The 16,269-nt window shown below is 38.4% G+C and overlaps 2 protein-coding genes across 3 annotated transcripts in view; both read right to left on the reverse strand.

Moving 5' to 3' along the window:
• LOC131460996 (MICOS complex subunit mic25a-like) overlaps positions 1 to 5,456 on the reverse strand; it is a 70,158-nt gene extending 64,702 nt beyond the window's left edge. Inside the window, exons 1-4 of one of the 2 annotated variants that reach the window (XM_058631952.1) lie at positions 5,225 to 5,456; positions 3,393 to 3,489; positions 2,090 to 2,144; positions 1,815 to 1,971 (exon numbers count right to left, since the gene is read on the reverse strand). In XM_058631952.1, coding sequence (XP_058487935.1) covers positions 1,815 to 1,971; positions 2,090 to 2,144; positions 3,393 to 3,489; positions 5,225 to 5,308 — 393 coding nt within the window. In that variant the 5' untranslated portion in view covers positions 5,309 to 5,456. The remainder of the gene's footprint in view (positions 1 to 1,814; positions 1,972 to 2,089; positions 2,145 to 3,392; positions 3,490 to 5,224) is intronic. The other variant, XM_058631953.1, reaches the window with a different exon arrangement.
• A 2,806-nt stretch (positions 5,457 to 8,262) lies between these two features.
• On the reverse strand, positions 8,263 to 15,837 carry tpra1 (transmembrane protein, adipocyte asscociated 1). The gene is made up of 11 exons (XM_058632264.1): positions 15,662 to 15,837; positions 14,497 to 14,680; positions 14,278 to 14,410; positions 13,324 to 13,410; positions 12,386 to 12,458; positions 12,205 to 12,284; positions 10,917 to 11,027; positions 10,766 to 10,826; positions 10,068 to 10,170; positions 8,919 to 8,999; positions 8,263 to 8,825 (listed from the first exon to the last, which is right to left on the reverse strand). Exons 2-11 carry the CDS (start codon positions 14,667 to 14,669, stop codon positions 8,555 to 8,557), a joined length of 1,173 nt encoding a protein of 390 aa, XP_058488247.1. The 5' UTR covers positions 14,670 to 14,680; positions 15,662 to 15,837; the 3' UTR covers positions 8,263 to 8,554.
• Between the last annotated feature and the right edge of the window lie 432 nt (positions 15,838 to 16,269).

Consider the following 16,269-nt stretch of genomic DNA (forward strand, 5'->3'; position numbering starts at 1 on the left):
CATCTGGAAGTCACATGCTGAGCTGGTATTCATGGAATCTTGATTGGCTCAGTTTAAAAAGCAAAGCCTGTACATACAGGAGAGTTTGAATTGTTTTTAATCGTCCAATATTGGCTACTGTAAAAACATAGTGGTCAAAAATGGCAGTTACTGTAGAGCTGGCCCTGCTCAATATAAAAATATTGAAAGACTCAATCTGGGGCAATGAAAAAGAAGGTGTTTGTACATTTATAAAAATAAAGTATACTTTTTTTTGTTTAATTCTGACATCATCTCACACTGGACCTTAAAGAGGGGCTAAATAGGGAGATGTTTCCCTTTTGTATTTTCAGATAAAAATCATCCGTGTCAAAACAAGCCTTTTAGCTCAATTACAGAAGTAATCTGTGTGTAACACAAAAAACGCCTCAAATGTACTGTGTCACACCATCCAGGTAAACAAGAAACAACAACGGTGGAAAAAAATCAGAGCGGCGATGAGGTGAAAGTGGAACTGAAAGTCCCTGTTAACTGAGATTTTACCTCAAAGTTGATAGTGGGGTCAAGAACCAACCAGGTAGTGTTTGCTGATAACTGAATCATCATTTTGAAAGATCTACATTACTTTAAAGGGAATGATAAGTAAAACTCTAAGAATGATTCAGACAGTAAATACAACCACTCTGCACTGAGATTACATGCTGTGTAAGTAGCAAAAGTGGAATTGGATACGTCCTAATGCACCCGAGACCATGTGTTATACTGTAGTAGATCGTTTTAGGGTCCTTAGACCAAAGTGTACAGAATCAGTCATTTCTCCATTTTCTATCGACATCCTGAAGACATTATTTACAGCTGCTATCACCTGACTTTCACTCCCACACTCTGTAATGTCATGTCACTCATTATCAGTCAGAATTCTGAAGTTGACAAAACTCTGTCAACAAGTAGAGCAGTCAGCTGGTGTACGTGCAGACAAGGATCAATGCAGTCACTGTACACACACACACACACACACACACACACACACACACACACACACACCACACACGCGCGCACTGGTAGAGTTAATCAGACTGCAGAAACAGATGTGACACCTGCGTAAGTGTAAAATGTAAAAAGAAATGCAGACAGCATTGTTAATGTTTCTGCTTTCATCCAATAGTGTCGCAACCCGTTGAAATCGGTGATGGCATCTACCTACATAGACAATAACAGACTAATACATATGGTAGTTCTTAAGATATTTATATAATATACACTTTTTTCTGCTGAAGGTTCAATTAAAATGTGCAGAGACACCGGATTATTGCACAGATTAATACTGATATATACTTATATCAATATATATGTATGTATATATATATATATATATATATATATATATATATATATATATACATATACATATACATATACATATATATACACATATATATACGTGTGTGTGTGTGTGTGTGTTTTATCATATATACATTCAAAGTATCCTAATGACATTTACACAGGCAATAAATTGTCTGTTTCTATACACATTTTTACAAAAATGTCTGTGGTTGGGCCTGTGCATTACAATAGAAAAGGAAGAAGGTGATATTGTCATACACACAAGCCAAGGACTTCTAGAATTAAAAAAATGTAGTAATTGAAACAAAAGAATATGGGTATGGATGAAGCGAACAGAATACAATGTTATTGGTAGATAAATAGATTTATACTGTAGTGAAGCCAGTTTTCAAACTTGGTGAAAACACAGTACAGAAAAATGTCTATACTTTACAGTTTTTTTGGGTTTTTTTCCCCTATAGTTTTGCTATAGCAGTGTACTTTTTACTCACCAATAACATGGCTTTTTCTTGCTCTTCGTGGACTTTCCCTCTCTCTACGATGAGTTTGGGCATCAGCTCATCGAGGCCTGTGGTTGCAGCCGTCTCTCTCTCCTTCTGAGCCAGTCTGGACAAACTCTCTTGCACAAATGCCTGCTGACGCTCAAAGCTAAAGCAGGGAAGGACAAGAAGTGTTTTAACCTCAGCCGATACAAACACACAATCCAAATGTACTGTATATAAGATAAAATAATATAAACACATCTGTGTCACATATGAGCACCTACTCTTTACGCAGTTCTTCCTGTATTTCTGTAGCAGAAGCTCCTGTGGGTTTTGGACCTGTAATTGAAATGGGAAGAATATCAATATAATTAAATAAATAAATAAATGAATGAATGAATGAATAAATAAATAAATAAATAAATAAAGTTTCCTGAACAGTTTTATGGACAGATCCAACAAATGATAAGTGGTGTAGAGGGTTTAGTTCTGGCCAATCACAGCCCCTGCCAAAAGGATCCGTATTAAGTTGATTAAAATGAGAACCAAGTTCCTGTTTTCAAATTGACTTGTGATGCTCACATGCCAAAACATTTTCATTTTTAATTTCACTAACATTTACCAACAAACTCAAACAGCAGAGTTTATTTTAAAAAGCACAGTGATGCAGCAACAGGCTCACCATGTTGAAAAAAGGTATAGGGTGTAAAATTTAAAAAGTTGCAGCTTAATATCCCTCACCTCATCTTTCCTTAGTGCTAGAAACTATGTAGCCTTCAGTTAGCATCAAAACTCAAGAGAGTTTGGTATAAATATGAAAGGCTCATTCTGGGGTTGTAATAAAAACAACTAGAGCTGCAACTAACGATTATTTTAATAATCGATTAATCTGTCGATTATTTTCTCGATTAATCGTTTGGTATATAAAATATCAGAAAACCTGAAAAAATGTTGATCGGTGTTCGTCAAACCTGGAAATGATGATGTTCTCAAATGTCTTGTTTTGTCCACAAACCAAAATGATTCACTTTTAATGATTTTAATGATGATTTGTTATCCAGAGCAAAGTGATGAAGAAAATATTCACATTTAAGAAGCTTAAACAATCAGAAATCTTATCTTAAGATCTTATCAAAATAGTTGTCGATTAATTTAGTAATCGATTAATAAGCGATTAATCGATTAATGGTTTCAGCTCTAAAAACAACAATGCATTCAATGATTGTACACTTATATAAAAAAAGGATAATAATCCTATCTTTAATTTCTGCCAAGTGAAAACAATTTCACCTAAATTTTACACACTGGACCTTTAAAAAGTGTATACTGTGTGCTGTCCATTCAATGTATAAAATGATTCTTATCTATGATTTTAAGTTCTCATTAACTCATCTGGCACTGTAGTGTAATAAATCCTACCTACAACAAGTTCCTCATATTTATTGAAACTGCATTAAAGTGGTGTTATGATTATAAAGAAAGTATAAATGCAGCTGGGTGTCCCTAATAAAGTGACATGTGAGTGGGATGACACAGCAGGTCTGTAAATAATAACAAAAAGGATAGGTCTGTGAGTGTGGGACGTACTCTCTGGTGGTTTGTTGCCGTCTGTTGGCGATGTCGAGGACTTCTCACTGTCGGACCTCCGATGTTCCCTCATCCACCGGAGCACATCCTCCGAGAGCTGCACAGGAGTGCGGGAACAGACACACGCACATAAACACACATACAAGGCCTCGGGTGTATGACCAGACCAGGATAGGTGTGTGACTGCCCAGGCAAGCAGCAGAATAAAAGCCCACATGTTACATTACTGAGTGACATAAGAGCTGGCCTGACCCTTCAGGACTGCCCAATGTGGGGCCTCCAGGCCAAAGTCAGCCCACTTAAATGTTTAATTTTGCCCACCAGATACTGAAAAGAGTAAATCTACAGGTATTGATACTAAAAAAATAATCAAAAATATAACATATCTCTAAGCTTTTCTCTTCTTGTGACATAGAAGTCCTTAATTATTTTCTAAATCTGTGTGTAGCTAGCACTAGCTCTGCCTTTGCTGCCTTCTTGCTTCACTAGCAAAGTTTGTGTTAAGGACTTATCTCCGGGTCTCTGAGACATGAGGGAGGTCGTGAGATACACAAACAAATTTTGATAGAGAACAGTTGGAATATAGACCTGGAGTCGTCCTTTCAGAAAGCTCTACAGGTTCACTCGAGGAGTGGGCTAATGGTGCGTTCCAGTTGTAGTCAGAATGCTCAAAGGGGAAAGTGGAAGCAACCTCACATATCCAAACAAAAGGATTCCAAGATGGCTGCCACTTGCATCACTAGTTAAATCTTTACTAGTTTTACTGTTAATTGCACTTCTGTCTCATTGGTTTCACATTAAGTCAGGCGTAAACAAAGACCGTTTTTCTATTTGTGGACATGTTGCTGTTTTGTGCGCAAAATAGCATGTTATGAACTCATATTGCTAACAACTGCTAGGCCGAGCCCGACTTAACTGTAACGCGGTGAACTCAGAGGCAATGCCACTCCCACTTCCAACCTCCATTTAAATGGAACACACCATAATTCTGACAATTACAGTATTTGTACCAAAAAAGTGACACACTGGAGCTTTAATACAGAATATTATATATTACAATGCTAAACGTCAACATGTCTCTGTAAATGACAGCTTAATTGCACACCATGGTTGACTGAAGGCCCATTTATATGCAAAAGACGAAGATAGATGGAACCTTTCGTCCTTACTTTGTGTTTATTTCGTCCATTATTGTACGCCTCAGGGGAGTTTAAGATGACGGACAAAACGGAGCAATACCGCCGGAAATCATGGGGGCAGTTTAGAGTCAATAAGAGCCGATATAAGGGTTTTAGAAATAGTTGCAGTGGACATATCGAAAATGCCGCTCATCATTGGCTCCTCTCTCATCAGCTACTAAACCAATGAATAATATTCCCCATTAGAGACGACTCACATTTAGTGGTCTTACATACCACCACTGCGAAATCCGCTTACGTTTGAGTCTATATTGAAACAAGCACAATAAAATAACATTGGTACTTGGCACTGCCCTCTAGAGGAAGCATTGTCTAATACCAACGTGGAGGTGTAGGGTAGTGAGGGACGAAAACGTTTGGGACATAAAACGGACGAAAATGGAGTGTAAATGGGCCTTAATGGGTGCCCACTGCCCACATGTCTCCTGACCTCAGGCAGCGAAGACACGGCACTGGAAAGAGACCGGGTATGTGACCGTGTGTGACCGGAGTTCGTCTGAGGACATGGGAACTCTCCTGTCCTGTCAAACCCGCCAGCCACAACGGCTATTAGCTTCAGCGTTTACAGTGTGAGACTAATTCAAACTTTGGCTTCACACTATGCGATACGTTCAGTTATATGCATGTATCTACCTTCACTCCTTCAATAACTGTGACCTTCATGTCTTCGTCCATTCCGAATGACACTCTCCGTGCCGTGCTTTCGTGTGCTCCCATTTTCACCGGCTGTCCGCGGCTGCTCGTACCTGATTATGACCAGATAAAAACAATAAAACCACAGCTGTCACAGAACGACACACATGGATGACAGAGCGGCAGGAGGCGCCGCCACTGGGACTGGTGTAGCTGAAGACTTCAATAAAGGTCACTGGCGGCGCTGCAGTGTCCTCAAAGCGGATTGGCTGAATGAAAAAGCTCAGAGCCAATGGATGAAGGCGGTGCAGCTCTGTGGACTCAGGGAAGACGGGAGATGTAGTTTAAATACTGTACCACTGATAAAGCCTGTAGCCAAACTTTAAAAGACAAAAACTACAATATCAGAACATGTGAAAACGCAAGGATTATTTTTAAAGGGCTAGTTGTGGTTTTATTGAGTGTGACTTACAGTATACATATACATATATTGTCTGACAGCAGAGAAAACTTGTTTTAAGTAAAATATCAATCACATTCTGACTGCAGTTCACTACATCTGCAATACGTCCAAGGGGTTTTGGACAGCAAGGAGACAATCTGAAGTAAACCTCAACATACTGACACTTGGGGTAACCTCAGAAAATATTCCAAATAGTTAGAATCATTTGGGTCTTCAGTACATATCCTCTGCTGAGTACATTGTATTACGATTTGATTCAATTTGTTGTGCCCATTCACTTCAAATCAACGGGTAAATGAAGACCTGGCCGTCCTGTCTCCATCTCCAAATAAGCAGTTTTCTGTGTGTACTGTATCAAACACAGAGGTGGAAGGTAATGAATTACATTTACCTCGTGTTTCTGTAATTTTTACTTAAGTATGTTTTTTTTTAAGTACTGTACTTTGCTACATTTTAAATCACATCCATTAATGAGTAAAACAATTTTTACTCATTTTTTTAATTAATTAATTAATCAATCAATCAATCATGCACCAGAAACCTTGGCAGTGAATGACAGGTGGATTGGCACTAATGAAGGTCCCTGATTGAGTAAGTTAAGCATTCGTGACCTTGACCCACTTTGACTGATACATTATGTTTACATATTTTATTTTATACAGGTTTGCCTTTAATTGAAATCAATTAATGTGAGATTTGTATCCCCTTGTCCTTTTTGCAAGACACAAGAAGCCCAACCTTGTTAAAAAAGTAACTTTTATTTAAGTAAATTTTAAACAAGCTACTTTTTTACTTTAAATTTAGTACATTTTTAGACCAGTACATTTACTTGTACTTAAGTAAAATGTTATCAAAATAGTGATACTTTCACACTCCCATCCTTCAAAAAACCTGAACATAACCCTCGTATAGGACTATAGAAGAGTGTAGTTCCTAAAATGAACCACATGGCGGCACCCAATCCCACATTTCAATATGCTATACACCATGACCACAGGCCACGATTAAGTGTCCTTTTCTCCAAACAAAGCACATCAAGTAGTTCATTGTTTATTCTGTTGCTCATGCAACGCTCAACACATTGCATTAGTACGTACTGAATACTATACAATCAATGCACTTAAATTAAAAAAAAGGCGTCGTTTTTTTTTGTTTTTTTTAACACACCATTTGCAAAATTATTTCCTCCTCAAACAACTTCTGTATCCAGAATGTGCACTTTTCATTTCCGTAACATTGAGCGTAATGTCATAAAATAGCATACTGGTGTTTCCAATCACTATTCGAACGCCAAGCAATGCAACAGGGTTAACCAGCACTCAAATATGAATACAAACATTCCAAGAGTTAGGCAATTTACTGTGTTTACTTGTAAATATAGCACTTCTTCACTTTGCAGTAGTGAAAAATATGTCACTCTATATTTTCTGCACACAGTTCACCACTAAATACTGCCATCTTAAATACAGTAATCCACTCCTGCCAAACACACGTTCAGGGGAAAACTTGCTTCATATACTATCTCCTTTGTATTACTGTAAGTAAATGTGATATGAAGTGGTTTCAAAGTTATACTTCTGTAATAATATGTTTGCGAGTATGGATCATGAATTGAGCCAAGATATAAACAAGTCAAACTTGATATAAAATGAATCAGGATGATTTTTTTTTCTTAAATAACCACTGAAAGCCTTATTGTTTAGAGGGGAAACAAAGTTATTCATCTTTGTACCAAAGCTGTATAAACACCACAATTTCATGCGATAGAATTGAGCAATGTTTTCTTTTTGGTCAACTGGTTACCACTTCTCTTTATATAATATAAAAACTATAACAAATGAGGGAACAAAGAGTGGGGTAGCAGCAAAATAAAACAACATACATACATCAGAAAACCTCTTCTGCAGCAAGCAAAGCTGAATAAGACATGTTGATAGGGAAAGAACACAGGTCTGAATGTGAACACAAAAAAAATAGGTTCATATTTCTTGTTTGAATCACACAGATGATGACGTCTCCATAATCGCTATGAAGTGTGCTTTTGTGCTTTCAGTAGGAGTGATAAATCAGATGGGAGAAAGAAGCAAAACCAAATAAAATAAAAGAGGAATGAAAACACATGGCTGAGATGTGATTTTTGTATTGTTCACTTGTTTTGGTCTCAGCCTCTAAGCAGGGAGTCTCACAGACGGCATGTGGTTTTTAAAATGAATGCAAAGCCTGCATTAACGACTTAATGATTTTCTTATTAGGCTGTGTTGACGCACATCACACTAATACTTGTTCACTTGTTACCAGGACAAACAGCACCTATCTCAGAAGACAAAGTACACCTGTCAAAACACACAAGTCCTTGCCCTGTATTAAGAGGCACAGTGACAATGGAGACACAATTCTAATACAGGGCAGCGGATAAAGTCAGCAAAGATATTGTTATTCAAAGGCTTTAGTGGGAATGTACAGATGTTTAAGATTCTGGAACTTAAAATGAAGCTAAAATGTCAACACTGAAGATTGAGCATTTGATGCTGGAATGACAGAAAATGTGGTAACATGAGTCAGTAAGCGCCCCCCCCCCCCCCCCCCCATTTAAAAGCCTGTGGAACACGATCAACATGGAGTCAGTCGGGGCCACAACAAAGGACAGAACAACTCTGAGTGTAGAGCCACAGCAGCAGTGCACTCTCGCAACTGTTTTACAAAAGCAGTTGCTAAATCCACAGTCCTCCACATAAATGACGAGCATAGGTCCCCCTCCATTAGTATCCAAATGCTGTGCGTTTTTTTGTTTGTTTTGATCAACTCCACTGGTCTCCATCCTGCCCAACATGTGTGCATTATATTTAAAGTCCAGCTGGATGACCATCTCAGGCATTGATGGGTCTCCAGCGGTCGGCTTCAATACTGTTAATGCTGCTGGACCCAAACGGTCCAGAGGCAACATCATCCAGGTATGCTCCCACCATGCGAGAGCTGCCTGGACCAGAGCCATCGATCTGGGTGGAGGAGTAGAAAAGACCCTGGTCATTCAGCTCCTTACGGCCAAGAGTGGTAGCGACGGTCGGAGGAAGGTGGACGTCGGTGTCGTCCGGCTCATCTATCTGTGACTTGTAGGAGAACAGGATCTTGGGCTCTGAACTGTGAGAGAGGAGAAGAGTAGTGAAATAACAGGAAAAACCAGATCAACTTATTGTATTTTTCCATATATTTTCTATGATTCTCTTTACATACCCAAAGAAGCCTTTGAGGAACGTGACATAGATGAGTGGAGCAAATGTGGAGAAATAGAGGAAGGTAGTGACATCCACACAGCTGGATCAGCAACGACATAATACACACAAGTTAGAGTTGGGGAACATAGACATGGTTGAAAAGGTTATTATGATAAATATTAAATCAGGCAATAACAATAATAAATGTCAGATAATAAAGATTTGAAGAAATTGTAAAAAAAAAAATTAACTATAACAATACGTTGCAACTCAAAATGTGTTTGCACGTATATAAACACATCACAGGGATACACACTCACTAACCACTTTATTATTAGGTACACCAATTCAGCTGCTGGTAAACACAAAATATCCAATCAGCCTACTACATGGCATCAACTCAATACATTTAGGGTAAACATGTAAACATGGTCAAAACGACCTGCTGATGTTAAAAACGAAGAAAAATTATAATTTAATGGGCTGTGAATGTCCTATGATTGTTCGTGTCATATTCAATATTCAGTGAGCAGCAGTTTTCTTGACAAAAAAAATACCCCAATGATGCCAGAGGTGGTTTTAGATAATACTAAGGCAACAATAGCTAGAATAACCTTGTTAAAACCAGGGTACAAAGAGGACCATCTATGAACACACATCATATCAAACCTTGAAGCATATGGGCTACAGCAACATCACATCACGTCTCTCCTAACCCATTAAGCATCTTGTGTCCCTAATAAAGTGGCCAGTGGGCATATATTGAATCTTTGTTGTCTTGCCATTGAATTATATTGTGATAACATAATTAATCATAACGTAATTATATTGTGTCTGTTTGTCATGTTCTCATCTACACTTGACTCAGTCCCTTCTTTGCAACCCAGCAGGAAACAAAAAATCACTTACAGAGAAGACTTTGAAAGAAAAACAGCCACCCAGGTCCAAATCCATTTCTCTAAAAAGGTTGTCCGACATAAATCTTTGGTTTTAAAGTAATAGCTGCTCTCGGTCCAAAAACATTACTCAGCTTCAATTTCTCCTTTAACAACTGCAACATAAGCAGGTTGAATAACAGAAATCCAGTGTCCAGTGTCCAGTGTTCTGTGGCAAATGTACTGTGCAAGGACATGCTGCTACACACAGCACTGATGACAATATTACTGACCAGAGACCCTCTATGATTCCAGCACAGAGCAGAGCGCTGCCCAGACCCTGGACCAGGTTGAGTAAAGCCAGGATGGCAGCGTACACATAGAAACTCCTCTTAGCTAAACACAGCAAGCAAACAAAGAAGAAGGTTAAACAGAGGACAAGGGCTTTTCATTTCATGCTGTTGAGAGGACAGCTGTACACTTTTTTTGTTCCTCTCCCTTTTCTGCTTCAGAATGTATCGATTGAAATAGAAATAACGAGTACATTTAAGCATCAAGTCTCTGATTTAACTTGAGTACATCTGATTCAATCTTGACTAAAAGGTCTGAGAGATATAAGCTTTTCATCAAACCGTACCAAAATGGCAAGGGCTCAAAAAGATGCTAAATGCTTCTTGGGCTGATTATGTTTTTGTTTGTTTAATGATAGTTCATGTGGGCCTGAGTCGACTGAAAATGGAGGGATGTAGAAGCTAATAACGTTCAATAAAAAGGTCAGTTTGCCAACAGTTTTTTTAATACCAATATAAAAACCAGATTAAATTAAAGCAGAGACTTGGATATAATGTGACATATTATTTACATTATTTACAGACATTTATGGTGTAAAGAACATTCTTCAGTGGAAAATGTTTCCCTTAATTCTAAATCACATGAAATATTTATGCTGGTATTTAAACTCACAAAATGTTATTTTCTAAGTTGAACTTACATGGCAGAGATATCCTCTCCCTCACCGGAGTTTTAGGCAAGACCACAATCAAAGAGTACACCTAAAAATGATAAATAATTAATCAAATATCAGCAGTGTGAAAAGTGTGAGCTCATGTCGCTACTGCTGCAGATCTACTATCTTTACTGACCAGGAAAAAGAAGGTGGAACTGGCCAACCAGAAGTGCCGCCCCCCGTGGCCATAGATGTTGAAGTCCTCAGCAGAGAGGTGACTGTCTGGATACAGGATTTCTAGTGTGCCCTAAAACAATTGACCAATTAAAAATGAGAAATGTACTGCATATTTTGCATAATAACAACTTCCAATCATTTTCTGCTGGGCAATGTTACTAGAGATCCACTAGCCGCTTTATAAGGTACACCTGTTCAACGGCTTGTTCACAAAAATATGTAACAGCCAATCACATGGCAGCAAACTCAATGCATATTAAGATTCCATTCAGATTCCACATTGCTCAAATCTGATCACTTACAGATCAGATATGGTGGTTCATGCGACTGCTCTCTTGAATAACACCCATGCACACAAATACCTTTTTGCATGCGTCATCAACAACAACAGTAAAGTCATATTTGTGAGACCATTCGCAACGGAAGTAGGAGAAGCAGGGGATACACAAAAAAACAAAACATAAAATGTACCTTTATTAGGTACCCATTGGGGAAATTCAGAAAGTGAATTTACTGCAGTGAATTTGTGATTTAGATTTAGCTCCAGAGAACAAGACAACGACGACTGGCACATGCATCAGGGCAAAAAGCTGCATGGATTTTAATACTACTGTTCTCATTTATGTCACATTGTCACATATTGAATATACTATGTATGATCTTGACGATCAGATTCCTGTGTTGTTGCAACCCTGAAAAAAAAAATCTGATCCGAGTCAAAACAACTGGGTAAAAAAAGTCTGATAATGTGAGCGTGGCCATAAGCCACGATCAGGTGAAATGTAAAGTGAGCATCACAATGTGAATAAAAAGGTGATTTAATTGACTTTGAACGTTGTATCGTTGTTGGGGCCAGACTGGGCTGTTGTGGAGTATTTCTGAAAAGGCTGACCTAGTGGAATTTTCCTGCACAACAATTTCTAGGATTTACAGAGAATGGTAAAAAAAAAAAAGAAAGAAGAAAAGAAAACAAAATATCCACTGAGTGGAACATGTTCTCTTGAAAAATGCCTTGTTGATGCCAGAGCTCAGACAACAACAGCCAGACTTGTTACAGATGATAGAAAGAAATCAAAGAACTTATTAAATAAATAAGTTATTCAGAAGACCATCTGTGAAAGCATAACAAGTCAAACTTTGAAGATCATGCCAGGCACCACTTTAGTCCCGGCCCCCTGTATCTGATAAAGTTACTGGCAAGTGTATAACCTTCAAAAATGCTATATCGTCTTGTCATCTGTCATTACCTGTGTGATGGAGTAAGCCAGAGCCAGGACAGCACTGATCGCCAGCACACGCTTTATACTGGACTTGCTCTCCAGGTGACCTAAAAAGTACAGGTGATGGAACGTGTCACAAACACAGAGACAGAAAAAAAAACTCAAGTTAGCACGTAATGAGAAATGAAACCAGAAAAAAAGCACTAACCGAAAGCCAGTCCCAAGATAACGACACTGAGCTCAATAGCCAACAAGAAGAAGCGGGTGATTTCCCACAGCACCTAAAGAGACAAAAAAAACATCATGTGTATCTAGTATGACATAGACCACATCACATAATGATCCAGAGTGTGCACAACTAAGAATATTGTGATCATTAGTGGGTTGTTGTTTTTTTTTACTGTTGACAGAGTCGACCAATATTGGGTTTTCAGGGTCGATATTGATACCAGTAGTTACTATTTTGTGTTTACAATAAAAACGCAAATCTCTCAATCACAATTTTTTGTTTAAACAATTTATTTTAACTCATTTAATCTAATTAGCCCATGGAAAACAAAATGCCTGATATCGGCCCCTGATAATCAGCTAGTAAGGTGACTGGTCAACTCCAGCACACTGTGGGAACACGTCTGGTATGCGAGAAATGTCAGCTATGCTTTTACTTTCAGTCATGAAAGCCCCGCAAACTCGGTCACACGCTATGTATGCCATACTTGAATTTTTGCTGCAATGCTGCAAACCACCATGTATGTACGGTACATGCTATGCAGAGAAAGCGTTTAATTGCAAATCTGTAAATAAATTACCAGTCCGTGTAAGATGTAATGCCACATTTGAAACATAACAGATTTTATGGTCCTTCAAATGAAAAGCTTTGTTTTCACTGAAGTGTACAGTCATCATGAATGTCTTGTGATGAGTACAGCTCGGAATAAGCCTGTAATTACATTAAATCAATCTATTTATGTTGAGTGCACTTATTTACATTGCATTACAGTATAATCAAGTAGCTTGACTTTTTCATTTGTTTGTAAACACCTTAAAGAGAACAACATGCAACCATTACCAACATGATGGCTGTGACTTATACATAAAGGTTTAAAACTTTTTTTACATTTTAGTTTTGTGTGAGCCCGTCCTTACTTTGTCTATGATGGTGGCAGCACTGGATGCACTGACAGTCATGGACACGATGGCCCGGGTGATTCCAACTGCTGCTACAACAAAAACCTGAGAAACACAGCACAATACACAATGAGTTGAGTTCAACATTAATGATACCAACAGTGCTGGCTATGTAACATGTAACAGACTGTGATATATTGTGATAAATGTGATATATTTTATGTAAACATGCTGTTTAGTTACATTAGAAAAACATTAAATGCCAAGGAAAAGGTGTATTTTAGTAAGAGGCCTGTGGTACAAAGTTTGGGAGCAGTGACCGAAAATGCACTTTCACCTGTGCTTCAACCTCGTTTCTGCGACAGCCAAGAGCAGCTGATAAGCTGACCTGAGAGCCCGTGCTGGAAGCAGGTCAGTGAGCGAGGGAGGAGAGCGACATCGTTGAAGGATTTAAAAGCAAATAAATTATTTTTAAATGGATTTCGTAAGGCACAGAGAGACGATGGAGGGAGGCCAGAATATGTGAAATTAGCATGCGGTTGTGGGTATGAGTTAAAAGCCAGGGACAGCCCTGACAACAACACTAGAATTAGGTGTTTACATTAATGTGATAGCAACAATGCAGAGTTCACATTCTCTAAAAAAATTCTGTTGCCTTTCCAGACACCGCAAACCTGAAGAATATCCACCTCTAATCTTTGCTGTTCGAATACCATCACTGGAAAGAATAATCCAGTGGACAATGCAATAGTGGGAGAACAGGAGTAACAGCAGTAAACAAGAAAGAATTTTATCAGTCGATTATTCATCAAGGTTATGCGTCCTTGTTGTAAGACATAGTTAAAAGTTTTTCTTTTTGTGAAGAAATCTGTTTTCTCTCCTTCGTGTATTTCAAAGATTGGCATTAACACCAGCACCACTGTGCAGCACTAATTTAAGCTAACTTGACTTGGGTAAATGTTTGTGTCTTACCAGCAGGTAAAAGGTGACGAATATGGGGCTGGAAGTGAGTCGAATCTTTGCCCTGGCGGAGGGCAACTTCCACATCAGGAATACAAAAAAGGCCACATTAGGCACAAGCAATAACATATCCCAGAACCGCACCCTAGAACAGAGAGATAAAGGTCAGGAGGTCAGGCATATTTCAACTTCACTCATTGAATCAAGAGTAAAACTACAGCTCCCCGGTACCTGGACTCTCCAATGTCCTCATAGAGAACTTGCAGACATTTGTGAGGCTTGGTGATGTTGGCTTCACGATCAGGTTTCCATGTCGTAAATGTTGTTGTGTTCTCCAGAGGTGTGGGTGAAATACTGCCATTGTACTGAGCAAACCTAACCACAGCAGTCACTGTGGCTAGCATGGTGTCAGAGACTGAGGGGGAGGAAAACATAACACATGACACCAAGATCAAGATAGTTTGTAAATACATATACCCCAGTGTTCAGAGCAATAATATGTGCCAAGTGCAATCTATGCAATCCAATAGGTTTTTTACCCTTCTGAACAAACCTCTTTATTTGGATGTCTTTAACTGTGATCATCGTCTCATGTATTTCATTCTTCTGTTTTGTGCTTGTTCAAGTCATATAGGACTGCATGATACATTGAAAATGTATTGTAATCGCAAATCTACAGAAAATGTTTATCTATATATATCTATATTACAATTTGCATTTAACATGTGATTTTCATATGAGTTTTACTGTATCTATTTTAATGTTGTATATTTATGTTATCTTATGTTTGATTGTTATGATTGTGTCATATTTATATAATGTTTTTCGTGACTGTAGATTTTTCTGAAAACAGGGGACATTTCCAATGTTGTTTCTGCATTTGCACAGCTGCTTTCCTTATGTACTTGAGCATGACGCTGCCACAGCTCTCTCCACTTTAAAACAAACATTATGTAACGAGACTTGCAGCTTTATCAGCCTAATGTGTGGTGTTACGCCTCAAGTTTAAAACTGTGAAACCAATACAACACCCTAACCATTTATTCACGTGTACTCCGACATCACTAAACCCAAACATTTACAGTTAGTTTAACAAAATACTTTCGCGTCTTCACAGGGGATTTCACACATTAGCTAGCGCCGCTACTCCCAGTTGCTAGCTCTCGTTGGGAGATAATATGTTCCGTGTAATCCAATTTAAAATGATGTTTTACTCCATTTCCATTAAAGACAAAAAGGCAGGGGTGTTGACAGTAAATATAGATTGTTGACAAACATATGACACCACTGCGTAAACATTAGCATCAGATCATACGCGATACTTCCAGTGCAAGTGCAATGACGCTGTACCGACGAAACGACAGCGACTAAACCAGGAGAAAATTAAAAGACTTACCGATTCAGAGGACTCGTATTCAAGGCTGCGACTCAATGTACAATGTTTTTAAAACGGGGCGACTTAAGCACACGCTTCCAACGATCTCACAAACACTGTAATCGATCGACAAATCGATCCGTGATAAGGAACATGGCAGCACTTGATAGTTCCGTTTACAAATCTCTCCTGTGTGGTCAGCTGACCGAGCGGAGCAAGTCTCGCGAGATTCCCCTGTGACCTACGTGTTATTTGAATATTGAGGAGAGGCAGACTGTGGCAGTGCTGCAAAATGTCCTGTATTTCTTTAGTTTTACAGTACTTTCAAAAAACATATATATCGTTTAATGTCAATGACAATGAATGTGAGAATATCATCTTCCAAAGTTGTAATTATATGTATTTAGGGTTTGCGTTTGGTCCATAAAATGTTGATCACCTGAAAATGTTCTCAAATGTCTGGTTTTGTCCATGAACTAAAACAATTCAATTTTAATTATTTATTTGCAGTACAATTATGAGATTTAATTAAATTATTATTATTTTTATTAGATAGCAACAGAACGCAGATGTAACCAGCAGTAGCCTTGCAGTCGACCACTACCAGCCATTTCCTCCTCCACAAAATA

Source organism: Solea solea, chromosome 6, assembly GCF_958295425.1.
Source record: "Solea solea chromosome 6, fSolSol10.1, whole genome shotgun sequence".
Taxonomy (NCBI): domain Eukaryota; kingdom Metazoa; phylum Chordata; class Actinopteri; order Pleuronectiformes; family Soleidae; genus Solea; species Solea solea.